Raw genomic sequence first — 17,171 nt, forward strand, 5'->3', positions numbered from 1 at the left:
ATAATCTCCTTGAATAAAGCAGCTTGTCTTCATTCACAATGTCAACATGTACCAATATTTAGACAGTGCTTTGGCAGCAATACAAAATAATACGGTTTTATTGCTTCTCTTAGAATTTCTAAGTAGAGTTCTGTTATTATATTTCCTGGTGAACAGGGAAACCACTACATGTTTTATAGAGTTCAAGAAATAAAACAAGTCAAAACAAAAGATACATTTCCAATAATAAGAACAGTTTTGGCTTAGTTATTATTCTATAACTTGATTTATCAGCCTATCTCCAAAGAGACCAGCACTGTGTGAGAACTGTATTTACAGGAAGATTTGTGTATCACTTCAGCAAGCCAATGGGGAAAAAAATGAAATTAAACTTAAATAAAATAAAATAAAATAAAATAAAATAAAATAAAATAAAATAAAATAAAATAAAATAAAATAAAATAAAATAAAATAATCTCCAGCATGTAAAAAATGAATTTTTGACAAGCATTACGGACCCCATCTTTGGTTAAGATGCAAGGCAGATGTTTTCATATTTGCTGAGAATTTAATTGCTATCCTAAGTCAAGGAAGAGAACACTTTTTTTTTTCCAAAGAAACCTACATTTTGCATACTCCCTTGAGATCAGAACTGAGCCACTAGTTCTTTCCAGAATAACCAACTCTATATTGTATGTCCCAATTACTTTTGCACAGAACTCTATGCAAAAATAACAGATGTATTGCAGATGCTGTACTCCTGTAAGAACTTTGGACCTTAGTTTCCACAGATTGGCAAGAATGGTCTTTGCAAAAAGCTATTTTAATAGAAAAGATCCTTGAAAGTTTGTCTCTTGTCAGCCTGACTTGATGCATTTTTTTTTTTTTGCTAGTTCTGGTATTATTCTATGGGTTTGGTCCATTTTCATTCATCTTTATCACTGTTTTTTCACAGAGTTCTCCAGATCCTTGAGGTGTTCATTATTCTCTATACAGCACACAGGCTCACAGTCTGGTTTCCTGCTTGGAAATGTGCTATAAGAAACACAGTTATAAATTCGCTACAAAAACCCCTCCACCAAACACCACAGGTTTTAATGTCACCTCCTTTTTCTTTCACAGAATTTGCATACATCTGCTGCTAAAATCTTGCAACAAGGGAAAAGACTTTACACATGATTTCTATCCACTGGAAGCAGCACTCAGATTTAGAATCAAAAAGTCCTTCCCTTCTCCCCAAGTCCCTAGGTTCACCTTGCTTTGGATGACTGAAAAGGAATCACTTGCTCAGGTCAGGCGGGTATGTGACACACCACCCGTTGTTTAGCACTGGAAGGTTGGATATTAGACAATTATGGCTACTGTGATCTTTTCTTGACATCACAGTAAAGAAAGACAAATGAAAACATAGGTCAGGCATTTCAAACAAATCCTTCTGGTTCTAATTCCCAAAAGCTGGAACCCACCAGAAGCCAGATGTTCTGACTGACCAAGCCTCTGCCACCCATCTTAAAAAGGTCCTGCCTGAGGACTCTCCCACTGCACACCACAAAGCACTAATGCTTACTGTAAGACATGGCCTTCAACGTTTTTGCTGTCCTCTAAATTGCGAGAGATATGACTCTCTATTTACAAATTCACACAGTTTCCTTCACAAGAGACTAAGATTATTATTGCGAGAATCCACGGCATGTTATAATAAAGTAGGCGGTGTGGATGTTCTCAAATTTATTTTACTAAAACATGCCTTTTTGACTACTAATTATAATGGTACTATTCTTTTTTTTTTCCCCCTGTATAATGTGAAGATTAGTCATGACAGGTGTTTTTTTCCTCCTCGGGAAGTAAAGGAAATCCATACCTTAATTAATACAGCAAGAAGATAATTACTATGCTTAAGTGATGAGGACTCAGGCAGCTCTCTGTTGAGAAGCTATTTATTTCTCTTTCTTTTCATTCAGTTCATCTACAAGAATTTTTTAGATATGCGTCGCTCTTTATGCCAGTTAACAAAGTCATGCAGTACAACTGGAGATATATGCAACTACCACAACAAACAGGGAGAAAGCTTATGAAATATGTCTTTGTGTTTGCAGAAGGGAGGCCACGTATCTATTTTTTTCTCTCTCACCTCCTCTTCATCTCTCAGTCTTTGAAATCTTCTAAGCCCTCACAAAAGCATTTTCTGTATGATTTACAGGCTCAAACTTATGTCTTATCAACATTTAACCTCAGTTTCTCTATACAAGTGGGAGGATACACTTTTTTGACAGCCAGCAAATGAGGATGGATGGCTCTGGAAGTGAACACCCTTGCTGCAGGTGCTGTTATTTGCAGCGAGCACTTCTCTTTCATAAATACACAATGCTTCTGCAGAGAACTAAAAGATGCTGACCAAAACAGTCTTGCCAGCACTGTCTTGGCAATTCCCTGTGGTAGGTTTAACAGTGCTTCTGACCAGCTACACATTAACAGTTAGGGGTTTTTTTAATCACTGCATGCACTATTTCAATTTGTTAGGCAGTTAGGAGAATGAGTAAAAACTTTCAATACTTGACTCCTGTGCTTTGTCATTTTCCAGGTTACAATTATTAATCAGGAGTCGTCCTCAATCATCACATGCACAAGTAATTATTCCAAGTTTTGACTATTAAACCAAGAAACACATTTCTTTCCATTTCCATGGATAGTTTCACCTTTTTATAAAAATAATGAGACATCTACAAAAATACATAATTTTTTTTAAAAAAATTACCATTAAAAAAAGCAACATGGTATTTCTATCTCCTGTTCTATTCACATGATACAGTCCTTACACAGAGATGAAACTCTACGGAATTTACTATGAAAATTTGTCTTTTTTTCACCATTTGTATTTCTAATACTGAGGAAACGTTGGGTCAATTTTACTGGCCCAAGCCATGAGCCCTCCTTTAATATCCTTAGCTAACACAGAACCAAATTCTTTGACAGGTAACTCTTGCAGAATTCTTACAGCCTTTTGAGAATCATTTCCTAATTTGCAAACAACATATACAGGAAAAGATGTCTGGCCATTAGTTCTCTGTTTTTCTTCATAAATTCTTTTTTCTAAATATTCCAGATACTCTTCATCTTTTTCTTCTAATTTACTCAAAGGAACATGGATGGCATGTACCAGGCGACAGATATCCACTTCTACCTGCGGACGGACATCTAACAATACATGAGGAACTTGCTCATCCAACAGTTTTTTGTATTCCTCAACAGATATCCTGTCTTTACTGGACAGCAGATGTAAAGTCCTACACTTGTCTGTTGCAGAAGAACCACAAAATGCTTCATAATCCTGTAGGCAGGTGACAGATGGATTGTCACCACAAACAGCACAGTCTGGTTTCTTTGGTCTTAACTTGATGTTGCGAAATCTCCCTTCATGGGCATCAAACATCAGCATGAACTGACTGAAGGAGGAACCCATTCCTGAAGCGATCTTCAGCACTTCCAAGGCCTGGATGCACCCCATGATGCCTGGCACAACACCCAGCACTCCTCCATCTGCACAGTTAGTCACCGTCTCTGGCGGAGGGGGCTTGGGGAAGAGACACCTGTAGCAGGGTCCTCCCTGGTAGTTGTACACAACCAGCTGCCCCTCCAGCCGGAGGGCACTGCCAGACACCAGGGGTTTCCCAGCCAGGACACAGGCATCATTCACCAAGTACCTGGTGGGGACGTTGTCAGAGCAGTCGGCGATGACGTCGTACTGCCGCACCAGCTCTAGGGCAGTGCGAGGGCTCAGGGCGCCGCAGTAGGGCACGTACTGCACCGTGGAGTTCAGCAGCCGCAGGGCTGCGGCGGCAGATACGGCCTTGGGGAACCCTCGGCGGGCCTCCCCGTGCAGCACCTGCCGGTGCAGGTTGCTCGTCTCCACCACGTCATGATCCACCAGGCCTAGGCGGCCGACACCGGCGGCTGCCAGGTACTGGGCCAGGGGACAGCCCAGGCCGCCGCAGCCCACCACTAGCACGGAGGAGCGGGCCAGGAGCAGCTGCCCCCGCACGCCCAGCTCAGGCAGCACCAGCTGCCGGCTGTACCGCAGGATGTCGGCCGGGCTCAGAGAGGCCTGCGCGGGCAGAGGGGGGAGCTCGCCAGGGAAGGGGGCGGCACACTCCTCGACGGCCCCACCGTCGCCCGCAGCCCCTCCCGCCAGGACGGCGGCCAGCCGCTCGCGTAAGCCGCGCAGCTCCTGCTCCCGCTGGCTGATCTCAGCGCACAACCGCGCCGCCTCCCCGCCACCCGCCATGGCCGAGGGGACAGAGCACGAGACCGCGCGTCACTTCCGCTTCCGGCCGGCTGCCCCCCGCGCTCCGGCGGTTCCGGCCGCACCGCGGGCGCTGATTGGCTGCGGCGCGTCCCCGCCCCTTCCGCGTGCGTCAGCGCGCCGACATGGCGGCCGGCGGCGCCGACAAGTTCTCGGTGCTGCTGCCCACCTACAATGAGCGGGAGAACCTACCCCTCGTCGTCTGGCTCCTGGCGCGCACCTTCCAGGAGAGGTACTGGCCGCGGCGGGAGGGGGTGTTGGGGCCGGGGGGCGAGGGCTCCGGGGTCCCTGAGCGGGCTGGGGTTGAGCTCTGTCCATCCGCCTGGGCCGGCCGCGGGCCGCCGCTCGGAGGGAGGGAGGGAACCGGCGGCCCCTTTGCGAGGGGAGGCAGCTCTCGGAGGTGTAGAGAAAAGGTGGTGGATGAGCACGGACCGAAAGTGCCCCCTCGGGCGGAGCTGCCAGCTGGTACGGAACGGGCTCGGAGCGGGCTAAACGCTCGGTGTGAGCTGTGATGGAGAAGTTGCTAACAGCCATCGGTAGAGCTCGGAAATACGTAACATCTACAAAGTGACGTCTGAATTTAACAAGGCAGTAACGTTACCCGTGCTGTGAAGCATATAACGCTTCTCACCAGTGATGGAGGGTGCGTAGCCGAGTGGACCTAACCCGCAGTGAAGAGTGCAGCTCTTCCCCGAGGTTAATTAGGGGAACCAAATTAGTCTCATCAGAGGTCTCGCATGTGCTCTAGTCAGTTCTGCACCAACTCCTAGAGAAAGCATTGCCAGCTGAAAGCACAAAGGTGGTTTTAGATTTTCATCTTTCACAGTCACAAGGCTAGAACTGAATGCTGTGGTAACGCTGGATAATGATGAGGTTGGTGTTCCTGCCGGGGGCTGTGAAGCGGTGACATTGAGTCACGTTTTATCCCTACAAGCGTAGTCTTACAGCTATGAGAATAACTATAGCATGTATTGCTAACTGTCAGAACATCACTTTGTATCCTGTTCTTCAGGTTCGTGCCTTTCAAAATGACATAGGTAGTGAAACTGGGTTTTCCATTTGTTCATTTAAAAATTTTCATTTCAGTGGAAACAATTTTGAAATTATCATCATAGATGATGGAAGCCCAGATGGGACACAGGAAATTGCTGAACAATTGCAAAAGATATATGGATCAGATAAAATAGTGAGTTGTATGTTTTGTTGCTTGTTTTTTCATTTTTATTGTATTGGAAGGTACTTGAAGTCCTTAGAAAAACTGGAACAGAGTCCCTGGATTTTGCACTTTCTTTACATCATTAAACAAGTTATTTAAGTTTTGTGCACCACTTTAGACAAATGTAAAATTACAATAGTCATGCAGCTGCTTAGCAGCATTATGAACTAATATGTAGAATCGTGAGTTAATATTTGAAAAATGTTTTCAGTGCTTTCTGCATTGCTGTGTGCTATTGAGTAATGAACAGTGGTTGTTAGTGTAGTTTGTTAGCCTGAGGGAGAGATGAGGTTTGGATAAACTAATTTCATTTTAAGTGACTGCAGTAATAGGGAAATTGAAGAGATGAAAGCTAGTCTGGTCTTGTGATTTATTTTTAATCTGTAGTTGCATTCCTCAATAAAAGGACTTTTTTCTTCTTTTTACTATATTACGCTTGAGTGGAATTACATGGAGGCATCACCATCAGCTCACATTTGTATTACTGCAGAAATGTAAATCAGCTGTGATTTCTCATTAGGTCAATTTTCGTTGTTTGCTGCTTGGTTTTGTTTTGTTGTTTTTTTACCTGAAATTCTTTTCTTTGTTTCCTGAGCAAAATCATTGTTCTGATTTGTGCTTAGGAGTCGTCACCCAAATAACTCCATGGGGCTTCTCGCTTACTACATTATGCTTACTGAACGTGGTATGGAGTTGACTTAATGAGAGGCCAACATGTTCAAGGAAGTAGATGAGAAATCAAAGTGATTTTTCTTTTTATATGTTCAAATTTAACTATTTATTAAAGGAAAAAAAAATCTATGGGAAAAAGACCCAGAAAGTGAAATAACAAGTTGGCAGAAGCACTAATGATTACAAACTCTGTCATATCCACGTCCTCTGAATTACAGTACTTATGGCCTCCCAGATACTGCATCAAAATTAGCTAAGATTTAAAAGTCAGATTTAAAATTTGTTTCTGAAGTGTGTTTAGATGACTGCTTAAATATCTGCCCTCCCCAAATGCTGACTTGTATCAAAGGCACTTCAGGAAGAGTTGAAAGTTAAATTACTGTCATGATGATCTAAAAGTTAGATTCCTCTTTTGCTAGTGGTGGTGCCCCCTTCTCCCCCTGCTCTTCGTATGGCCCTGCAGGAGCTGAGGATACTTGGCACAGGTCTAAAGCTTGGTCACTCATATTCTGAAAGATTAACATTATTGTTATGTGGTCATTATTCATGGGTTAGATCTGTATGCACATTAAAATCTTGACATTTATATTCAGTACTAAAAGTATGCTAAATCACTTTGGGGAAACTTGCTAAAATACTCAGTGTTTGTCATTCCTTAAAAGTAATTGTGCTGGGGAGACTGTTGTTCAGATTTATAAATGTATTTCAGATAGCAGAATTTGAAGAAATCCTTTAGTTACTAAGATGGTGCTTTTAATTTTGTTTTTTCCTGCAGAACTACTCAGTAAAGCTCAAAGGGGTTTGTTTTTAAATATGACCTGATCAAATACCTCTTTAATATAATGATTTGTTTCTCCGTTATTTTGACAGATAAACGTATTTTTCTGTATTATCTAGATTTTGAAGAATGACAAGTAAATTTTAAAATATGTTTATACCTTGAAAACAGTGAATTTTAAGGTGTCACTAAAATTAATTAAAAACTGTACTTCAAGTAATAGATGTATATTTTAATATATTCTGCAGCTTCTAAGACCCAGAGCAAGAAAGTTGGGCCTCGGTAAGTCCTTATTAACTCTGGTTAGTGCTAAAAAAATCTGCTGTGTTTTTTGATTGATTCTAGTGTGTAAAGCTCCAGAAAAAAATCACAGTAAAGCCCAAAACCAGAAAGAGATGTTTTCATCAAGTTTTTTGTAAGCGAACAAGCTTAAAAACCTATGCTGGTTTTGGCTGGGATAGAGTTAATTTTCTTCAGAGCAGCTGGTAAAAATCACAGAGTATTTGTAACAAGTTCCTCAGAACCTCAAACCTGAAAACTGTGGTTGCTGAAATTCTATATAACTGTGTTTTCCTGCTAACGTGCTGCTTCTCTGCCTCTCATACGGCATTCACTGATTACAGAATGAGGGGTCTAGGTTTGTAAGAAGTTGCATTTTTTTCTCAGAGTAGCCGCTGTATATGTGCGGAACCCACTGATCCAGAGGGGGCAGTGGTTCTTTCTGTGCAATCTACCCGTGTGCAGGATGCTTCAAAAATTGGACAACAGTTTGTGTAATCTCTAGAGAAGGCTGGGATGTTTTTCTGACATGTATTTGGACAGACCTCTTCACCATTAACCCATTTCAGTGTGAATTATGACTATAGTTAAATAAAAATACATCTGACATGTTCAGCACTCAAACTGCTAAAGTATTGTCTCGCCTGTTAACTAACATGTGTATTGAAGGTTTTGAAGTACGCTGCAAAAGTTACTAGTGTTTCAGAAATCTCACGAATTCGGGAGCCAATCTTGTACCACTGACATTGATCATTAAAATCTGCAGGAAATGATGCAGGACTGCAATTTTATATCTTTGATGCCATATTTCACAGAATATGTAAATCAAGTTTGTAATTATTTGCTTTAAAAAAAAAAAGGCAGATATCCTAGGAAGTTATAAATGACCTTAAAACTTGTAGTATGGAAGCTGTCCTAAAATGAAGTGGAGATATTTTCATCTGTTAAGACTCATATTGTATCCTTATCCCTCCTCTCTTATAATAGGAATGGAGAAAATGATAAAGTGCAATACCTTGTTTGATTTATTGTTAATTGGTATCTGCCTTTCTTGCTAAATGTCTTGGCAACCCCCCACTTCCATGTGCTGGTAAAACATTTGGGGTGTCTTGTGTACTGAGTACTGCAGCTAATTTCTCCAGTCCACTGAACAAAAATAAAATTCTAATTTTGATATTGAATTGTCTATTTAAATTCACCTTTCTATACTTTTTTCTACATCTCTCATTTACGTAAGAAACTCCAAAAAGCTTACATACATATCTTTTATTTTTGTTTGCTGCCTTTTTCATCCTTTGTCCTAATTTGACCAGTATTATGGATTAGAACTGACTGAATTTAAATTTTTTGTGTACCATATCTACTGATCATGTACAGTATACAAATCTGTGGCACTCCTACTGTGTAACTTTGCAAACATGGAAAAAGAAAGACAGGTTGTTCATTAACCAGGAGTTTAGTTTCCTGTGAAAGTGCCTGCTAAGGATACCAGTTGAGAGACTTTTGTCCTCAGTTTTATCTATTCCTTGTGAAGTTAACAGAAAGGCTCAAGAGTAATTTGGATCAGTGAAGAGTATATGCCAGTTCTTAATCTCTGTTGTGCTGCTGTACTGCCCTTGGAAGCAGTGCCATCTTTGAACAATATGACTTGGATCAGGAATTTGCACTGTTGAGGAAAACTGTAATAGCAAAACTTGTTCCAGCTCTTACCAGGATAGCTGGATGTTCATACAGAATGAATAAAATGCAACAAAGTCTAAAGTAAGGAGAAAAAAAAAAAGGCTATCTTAAGATTAGGTATCGGAATGTGGTTCATGGTGTCGGGGAGGACAAACCATAATCTATATTCCACTAATAGTAAAAGTTGAGTCTAGAAATTAGGTTGTTTTAACTATCAGTGATTATTTTGTTGTTTATGCCCTATTTTCAGTTTTCTGTGGCTCCTAAGTGCCTATGGCATTTCTGAAAATGATATTTCAAATAGTGACCCACTTACCAAGTCATGTTTCTCTGTGCATTTCTAGTGCAGTAAGGTTTACCAGGGTTTTATATTTATAAAATCTAGTGCTGAAATTGTAGGGAAAAGGAGAAATAATTTTAATGTTTGATCACTGATACATCACTTTAAAATAAATTCTAGTTTTTAGTGGATCCTTTTCTAGTAGAGATTTTAGAAAATAAATGAAGACTGTGGCTAGAAGACTGCATGTGTTAAAATTGTGATGGAAGTTATTTCTGTACTGTTTTCATCAGGCACCGCTTATATTCATGGAATGAAGCATGCCACTGGGAATTTTATTGTGATTATGGATGCTGACCTCTCTCACCATGTAAGTCTCTATTTTATGCACTGTGGTTTTAATCTGTTATAGTTAAATTTTCATTGATTTTTTTTTTTTTTTTTTTTTACCCTCACCCCTGTCTCTTTTCTGATCTGTTTTCCTTCCATTTCAGCCCAAATTTATTCCAGAGTTTATCAGGTAAGTGCTGATTGTAGCGTGAGAGAATGACTTCTGAACATTTATTGTTGTGTAGTAATACTTGGAACCTTTATACTCTTGTATAGCTATCTAGCTGTAGTAAGAAAATTGGCAAGGCAAGAATTCAAACAAAAGGATTGACCTCATTAGATTTGTCCCAGAATCATCCAGAAGAATAATTAGTTCCTAACAGGAGCAAAAATCCCCAAGTTTAAAGTAACAGAGAGCACGTGTGGCGAAGTACTTCCCTTCTTTGTAGTGGCTGTTGAGCTTTGAAGAAGGTATCTATAAATGTCATCTTCTAATCATTTCATCATGTGTGCATGTAGGGATATTGAATAGTGGACCATGTCCTCAACTATTGATGAAATACTTCTCTCCCTTTTGCCTACCTCCCTGGAACATTTCAATTTGTGAGAAATGGTCAACAGGCATTATGTTGGAGGCAAAGGGTAGCAGTCGGTGTAATTGTCAACTTTCTTGCTTAGTAGTACTCGAGGCCTAAGATTTTAGATAATGTTTTGCAGCAGTCAGGCATGGTATGCACTAAGGATAGTTCCAGGCTTTTTTTTTCCTTGCTATGGGTTTGTGTAACTTAAATATTTAAATCTGTATTTAAAATCATTCTGTCTTTTGTACTAGAGAGAGGCTTTAAAAATGCATAAGTCGGTCTTTATAAATTATTTATGAAGTAGTCTATGAGATTGTGACATAGTTGGTAAAAGATAATCATAAGATTCCCTGAAGAAGCTCTTTATAAGAGAACAATTAACAGATTTTTAAATGCATAATGCTTATTAGCACCGTAACTATCGCTTTCCTCTTCTCTGCTTATTTTTTCAAAGGTTTGTAAAAACACAGATTTTTGTGCTAAAAGTGATTGTTCTTATTTTGAAGTTTGTACTACCTTCATAGAAATATTCCTCCTGTTTTTCTGATAAACCCAATTGCTTACAGAAAGCAGAAAGAAGGCAATTTTGATATTGTATCTGGAACAAGATATAAAGGAAATGGAGGAGTATATGGCTGGGATTTGAAAAGAAAATTAATCAGGTTAGTATTTTTCTAGATATTTACACTTAAATTTCTTATTTAGAAATAATAATTCCAAGTGCTCAACGCAATCTGTATGAGCTGAATTGAGTCTTTAGTCGATAGTACTGGGTACTGCAAAATTATAATTAATAATAGAAACATGCATGATTTGCATATTCTTTGGTTAAAACCCACCAAGAAAGAATGTAATGATATGACTGAGCTTGAGAAATGAGTTGGAACAGTGGACAAATCTGCATAACATCAGGTTGGGACAGTCTTTCAGCTTCCTTATCCAAAGAATGAGCTGGGACTGACACTTTTGTCAAGTTTAAAAGATGTTAGTTAGCTTTAATGGCTGTAACGGTCCTTTCCCTAAACAGTAAATCACTTGCTAAACCCCTCTGTTGACACTCTGATTTGTCATAAGTTAAAAATTATCTGGCACGATCAATGTCAATAAATCATTACTTACACCTTACTGGAAAACAGTTACAGTGAACACTAGGGAGAGGTTTCACCCAAAAGCAAAGAGGAAAATTCTGTCAAGGTCATATAAACATATAGAGGCTGGCATCTCAGGTTTACAGGGATTTAGAGATTTTTAAGGAGGTAATTGACAAATTTCTGCATAGTCTTTCTTACACCTGATTTAAGATAATAGGCATAAGCCTATTTATAGCTGACTTATATGTTACTGTAAAAAGAAGCTGTGTTACCAGTCTGATCTGGAGGTGGTATCACAGGGGCTGTATTTGGATTTCTCATGGTTTTTAATGACTGGAATAAGTGCTCATCTTTTTGTGAATCTAAATAAAATACACACCCCAATAAAGAAGAGCTAAGTAGACATTACAAAGGAATCTTTTTCCATCGTACTGGACAAGTGAAGGACTTGCACATCTTACCAGTGTGTAATACAGCCCTCAGCAAGATGCTAATGACTGGCTTTTTTGGTTTCGCAATATTTTTCATCAGTAGAGCTTATCCTCATCATACTATAAAAGCAGTGTAAACCAAAACTGAACCTTGATTTTTCTAAATCCAGATCTCACATTTGTCCAGGAAGCGTTTTTATCCTCCGCTTACAGTGAATGTTAGAAGAAAAATGTTGGTTTGATTGTTGTAAAATTTCTTTTTGTATTGTATTAGTGTGTAGTTGTACCGATGGTCCTACCATAAAGAACCAGACTGTAAACCTGATTTCTAAAAATCATTATTTTCTCCTTCATAGAGAAGTTCAGTAATCTACTAATCATCTACATTTGAAAAAATGCTGGGTTTTGATTTCAAGATTCTATGATTCTGTGACTTATTAGTCAAATCTAGCAGTGAAAACATTAGAAATACAATTGTTTCATATTAAGCAATAAAAGGTTTCTCTTTTTTGCTAGTAGGATGATATTTACTTATTTTCTAGAAATTTTGCTTGATCTTTCAGAATTGTGTACTGAGCAATTTTGACATTCATGTTTTCTTTCACAGTCGTGGTGCCAATTTTCTAACTCAGGTTTTGCTGAGACCAGGCGCATCAGATTTAACAGGGAGTTTCAGGTATGGGTTTGGTTTGCAATTCATAAAGTTTATTTGAAGTTAAGACACTGCTGAACAAGGAACTGGAGTAAGAACAGACCTTCTTTACTGAGGACTATGAAATCTGTTTGGAAGGGGCGTAAGAAATAGTAGACTAGATTGCAAGAATTGTTGTTCCTATGACTTTGTTAAAGATTTTTTAAAATAGTAATGATATGAGTGAGTGATGACAGTTAAGATTCCTACACACTGTCTTGATTTCTGAGGTTCAGAAATTGTGCTTCAGGTTTCATTTTCTTTGTAATCATTTACAGGTTATACAGAAAAGAAGTCTTACAGAAACTAATGGAAAAATGTGTTTCTAAAGGCTACGTCTTCCAGATGGAGATGATTGTTCGGGCTAGACAGTTAGGATATTCTATTGGAGAGGTATAGTAAAAGTTTTGATGAGTATATTGTGCTTTCATTTAAATGTAGCTACAGATTACTGGCAGCATAGGAAATTTTGTGCACTTCCAAGAAGCAGCAAGATTTGTCAAATTGATATAAAGAAATTACATATGTAGAACTCTGTTTTTCCAACTTTTCCAGGTGAATACCAGATCTGAAATTCCAGTTACTCCCCTGGCTGATAGGCTTCTCAGATCCTTCCCTCTTTCTGTTGCCGCTTCTTTAGCTGCGTACAATTTTACAAGGTTCTTCAAAGGAGGGAAAGAAGTCAAAATAGACCATGAAGCTGCTCTGAGCCTTTTCTTTTGGCCTTCATATTGTACACACGTCTCTAGTTAGGTCTTTTCAAATCATTTTGTTTTCTCCAGCAACCTGATTGTATTTCAGATTTATTCTGTTCTGTCATTTATTGCCTAGGTATTTTCCAACTTTCCAGCTATCACAACTTTCCTTTTCTGAACTCTTTGAATGTACTGTCTACAATCATCGAAAAAGAACTCCAAACAGTTGTTAGATCCTATATTTCCAGCAGTCTGATTGCTGTCTTTTGTATCTCACTGAATTGCTCTTGCTGGTGTCTTTAAAGATGATTCACTGGAATTTCCTCTGCAGCCAAATCTCAGAACCAGTTCTTCATCATCATTTTCATGACTCTGAATTGTCAGAGAATTCTGTGGCTGGTACTTCTCTCTCTAAACCTAATGTATTGCATTTCTCCATCAACATCAGGTAGAGTATTTTCACACAGTAAAGCAAGCTCTTCTACCTTTCTTACTTACGGAGCAACAACACTATACTGTCTGTAGCTGGGGTTTGATCCTAATTTCTTTGGTCTTCGCATCCAGCTGCATTCACGTACTGCTTTCTAATATTGCTGAATTAAATCCTCACCTGTCTATACATCCAGCTACTGAAACCTAGGGTGAGATGAGGTTTTATTTACTATACATTTTTAAAACAGTAAAATATATTTCTCTGGCTTTAAAAAATGCAATCTTGGGTTGCTTATACTTCTTCAGGCTGCTGCTGCAAATACCTTTTTTCTGCCTATTACTTGATCCCGCCACTCATTTATTTACATGCCTCTACTGGTTGCATAGTATCAAATATAAGATATTTGTCTTACAGTTCAAAGCCTGATGGACAGTCTTCCCTAGGCCTATTGTCTCCCAGTCAGTGTTGAGACATGGGCCAGTTAGGCCATCCTCCACGATTCATCTGTTACGTTCTCAAGTAAGCATCTTCTTCCCTCCTCCTTTGGTTTCTCACACGTGGGAGGAGTTGTCTCTAACATCTGAAAAGCTGCTTCATTATTCTGCTTCAGCCTTGTCCTTAAGATGTCCGTTGTGATATCTGTAACAAACTTGACAGCGTTCAGATCGCTGACACATACCTATAAATAAGACTATTGTATTTTTACTGTTCTGTGTATCATCTCTATATTGTAACTTTCTGGGACAGGACAATTTTCCATTACATTTCAAGCACACTGATACAGTAATTCCTGATCAATACTTAGGATCTTTATATATTTTATAATTTTCTAAATAGCAATACAGAGATTCCAGAAGAGGTGACACTTGCACATCTCGTTCCTGGTTTGTGGGTGCTGCAGCTCTGCAGGCAGAATAGTTTTTATGGAGTTGTAGAATGTAGGTACAGTTGTGAGGGAAAAATATTTCTTAAGCAAAGTTGAAAATGAAGATTGAGACCTGCCAGTCTAAAAGGCGCAAATGGATAATGAGATGAACTGACACAAGCTATACCTGTATAGTCTTGTACGCAGCTCTGTTTCATTTTGCCATACTTTACCACGTGTGAAATGTACCACAGTGCACAGAATACACCCTTTTGGAAATGCTTCCTTTAAGACTAATGATAGAACTTCTTATACTAGGAAGGCAAAGTCCAGAAACAACACAGGTAGTTAATTCCTATACTGAAGGGAAAGACTGGATACCTCCTATTAGATGAGATACTAACCATTCTTTCATCACTGGTCAGGAAATGTCGCTTCTGACGTCCTGCACTGACTACACCTTCAGTGATTTCTATCCATGCCCTGTAGATCAGCTGTCTGTAGTTGCCAGGATACTTACTGGGATCATCAAAGGGACCCTACTAAGAAAGCCAGAGTCATTGTTGAGTCTATCTGCATGCCTTTTTAGGTATCTTCTTACCTTCTTCTTGCCCTGGGTTCTCTTCTACCATGGACTGATGTGCTAGAATTGTGAGAAATCCTCTGTCCTGGCACAGATGCAAGGGTGTGGTGGTTTTTTTTGTGTTCCACTTGCCAGATGATTTCTGGTTGAAACTGCCAGCAGAATATTAAGCCAATTTTTTAATGACTTCTACAAATGCAATTCTTTATTTTAGCCCCTGAAGTATTTCTGTTTTGCATTCAAACATATATGGAAGTTCTTGAATGTTCTAATACAGCGTTGGCAGAATGTCCTGTCATATGTCATTTGTACGTGGTCAAATTACTGAAAAGCAGTATGTTCCTAACACTGAGTAGTGAATTAATCTGATCAGTATGATCACTACAGTGAGGAAACCAAAATTAGTGTTTTAAATGCCTTTTAATCCTGTAAATAATCTATAAAATGGTCAAAGACTGATAAAGACAAGTGTTGCTTGTAAAATATGCACTAACTGCCACGTTCAGATCTCATCTTCCAGCCAGTGGTGAGGCTGAGCAGAATGCTGTTTCATGGTAGCGGGAGATTTTTGCATTCCTACGGTATTGAATTTAGCTAACAAGGAAAGTGGTGAAGGTTCATTTTAAGCCCCAAGGCTTTTAGTACTTAAGCTATTAAGTTTGTTCTGACTGGTGTATCATCCAGCCACTGAGTAATGTCTTTGGATCGTCCTTAAAGGTGATAAACCAAATAATTTCGTGCTCCCCAGCTGTGGGGCATCATTAAAGCCACTGGTAGGAACAACTGATACAAGGGAAGCCAATCCCCTGTCTAAACATGTTGTAGTTCAAAGGCCATTCTTTTGTTTGCAGAATTTCTGATTATTTAGGTTTTGAACCTTAAAAATAGTTTTGCTTGTTTCAACAGGTTCCTATTTCATTTGTGGACCGTGTCTATGGAGAATCTAAACTGGGAGGCAACGAAATAGTCTCCTTCTTAAAGGGACTCTTGACCTTGTTTGCTACAACATGATAGTTTATCCTAAGTTAACTTTTTTAGAAAAACATTTTCTGACATCTGTGTGGTTTTTAATATATAATAGTAGAAGCTTGATAATTTGTGTGGTGACCAGAAGACCTGCTATAAATTAACAATTAAATGAACCACCAATGATAAACTAAACATATTGTATCCCAAAATGCTCCTTCAAAATAAATGAACTGTATGTTAAACTAAAAGCTAATAAAGACTAATTCTCTATTCTATTTTTGTAAAAATAATGACATCTTAATAAAGAATACAAAGCTAAATGATCTTTTGCATTTAGAAATGAATTGTTATTCAGCAGAAGCTAAAGATGACTTTGAAATAGACAAGCAAGGACATTAAAAAAAAGTAGAGTATTTATCTTATCTTTGTTCTGTGGTTTGCAGATAGTATTTTAAACATATGCCAATTAGTTCCCATTCTTTCGTCAGCACATATGTATATGTATCTTAAAGCAGATATATAGAAGAGTTTCTCCAGAACTGATAATAGCTTGTGTAGTTTAAGAGGAAATACAGATGAGTACAGTGATTTGTTCTGTGTAAAATTGTTCCTAAACTGGAAAGAAGGAATATTCTTTGGATAAGAAAGAGAATCGTATGTGTGGAATAATTTTGTATTTTGTGTTTGTCCAGAAGCAGATGAATTCCCTTTTCCTAATTTCTTTAGAAACTAAACATTCTAAAATCTATAAAACGAGTATGTCATCTCACCCAACTTTAGGGTGTCGGAAGACCCAATCCACCTCACTAAAGACATCTGAATTTTTTTTTCTTATGTTAAGTAACAGTTTTCAATGTAAAAACTGTGTTTGTTCCAGATCCTGATGAACGAAATACAGATTAGTAGTATTTTTGGTTTCACTGTTAGATATAACCAGAACTCGGAAATTAAGCCCTTGCAATCAAATATGCACCTGGGGTGAAGGGGGGAGGAGTAAGCAGGAGGATTACATTATTCTGTCTTTATATATGTGTGTGTGTGTGTATATATATATATGAAAAGTATGTCCTTATTTGGGGGGGGTGGGGGGGTAGTTCTTTGGGTATCTGTATCAGAAAATTAATGGTAAGAGGAGAAGCAACAAATGTCTTAAAAATTATGCCTATTTGGCTTTTGTTTGCATTCCTTTAGTACGCTAGATACAGTTGTTAATATTAGGAAAAAATTTAGAAAGTCTGAAGATAAATGATAAATTTGTATTTCAGTTACTTATCACACTTGGCGACAAAAATTAAATAGAACTTTAAAACAAAAGCTT

At 38.7% G+C, this 17,171-nt stretch overlaps 2 protein-coding genes across 2 annotated transcripts; one reads left to right on the forward strand and one right to left on the reverse strand.

Annotated features, from left to right (window-relative positions):
- Positions 1-1,898: 1,898 nt before the first annotated feature.
- Positions 1,899-4,282, reverse strand: MOCS3 (molybdenum cofactor synthesis 3). Its single transcript, XM_074887854.1, has one exon. The coding sequence runs from the start codon at positions 4,259-4,261 to the stop codon at positions 2,858-2,860; it is 1,404 nt and encodes a 467-aa protein (XP_074743955.1). The 5' UTR covers positions 4,262-4,282; the 3' UTR covers positions 1,899-2,857.
- Positions 4,283-4,390: 108 nt separating this feature from the next.
- Positions 4,391-16,176, forward strand: DPM1 (dolichyl-phosphate mannosyltransferase subunit 1, catalytic). The gene is made up of 9 exons (XM_074887855.1): positions 4,391-4,511; positions 5,366-5,465; positions 7,194-7,227; positions 9,478-9,554; positions 9,679-9,704; positions 10,662-10,757; positions 12,225-12,293; positions 12,587-12,701; positions 15,791-16,176. The coding sequence occupies exons 1-9, from the start codon at positions 4,405-4,407 to the stop codon at positions 15,893-15,895; spliced, it is 729 nt and encodes a 242-aa protein (XP_074743956.1). The 5' UTR covers positions 4,391-4,404; the 3' UTR covers positions 15,896-16,176.
- The last annotated feature ends 995 nt before the right edge of the window (positions 16,177-17,171 follow it).

Source organism: Strix uralensis, chromosome 18 (genome assembly GCF_047716275.1).
Source record: "Strix uralensis isolate ZFMK-TIS-50842 chromosome 18, bStrUra1, whole genome shotgun sequence".
Taxonomy (NCBI): Eukaryota; Metazoa; Chordata; class Aves; order Strigiformes; family Strigidae; genus Strix; species Strix uralensis.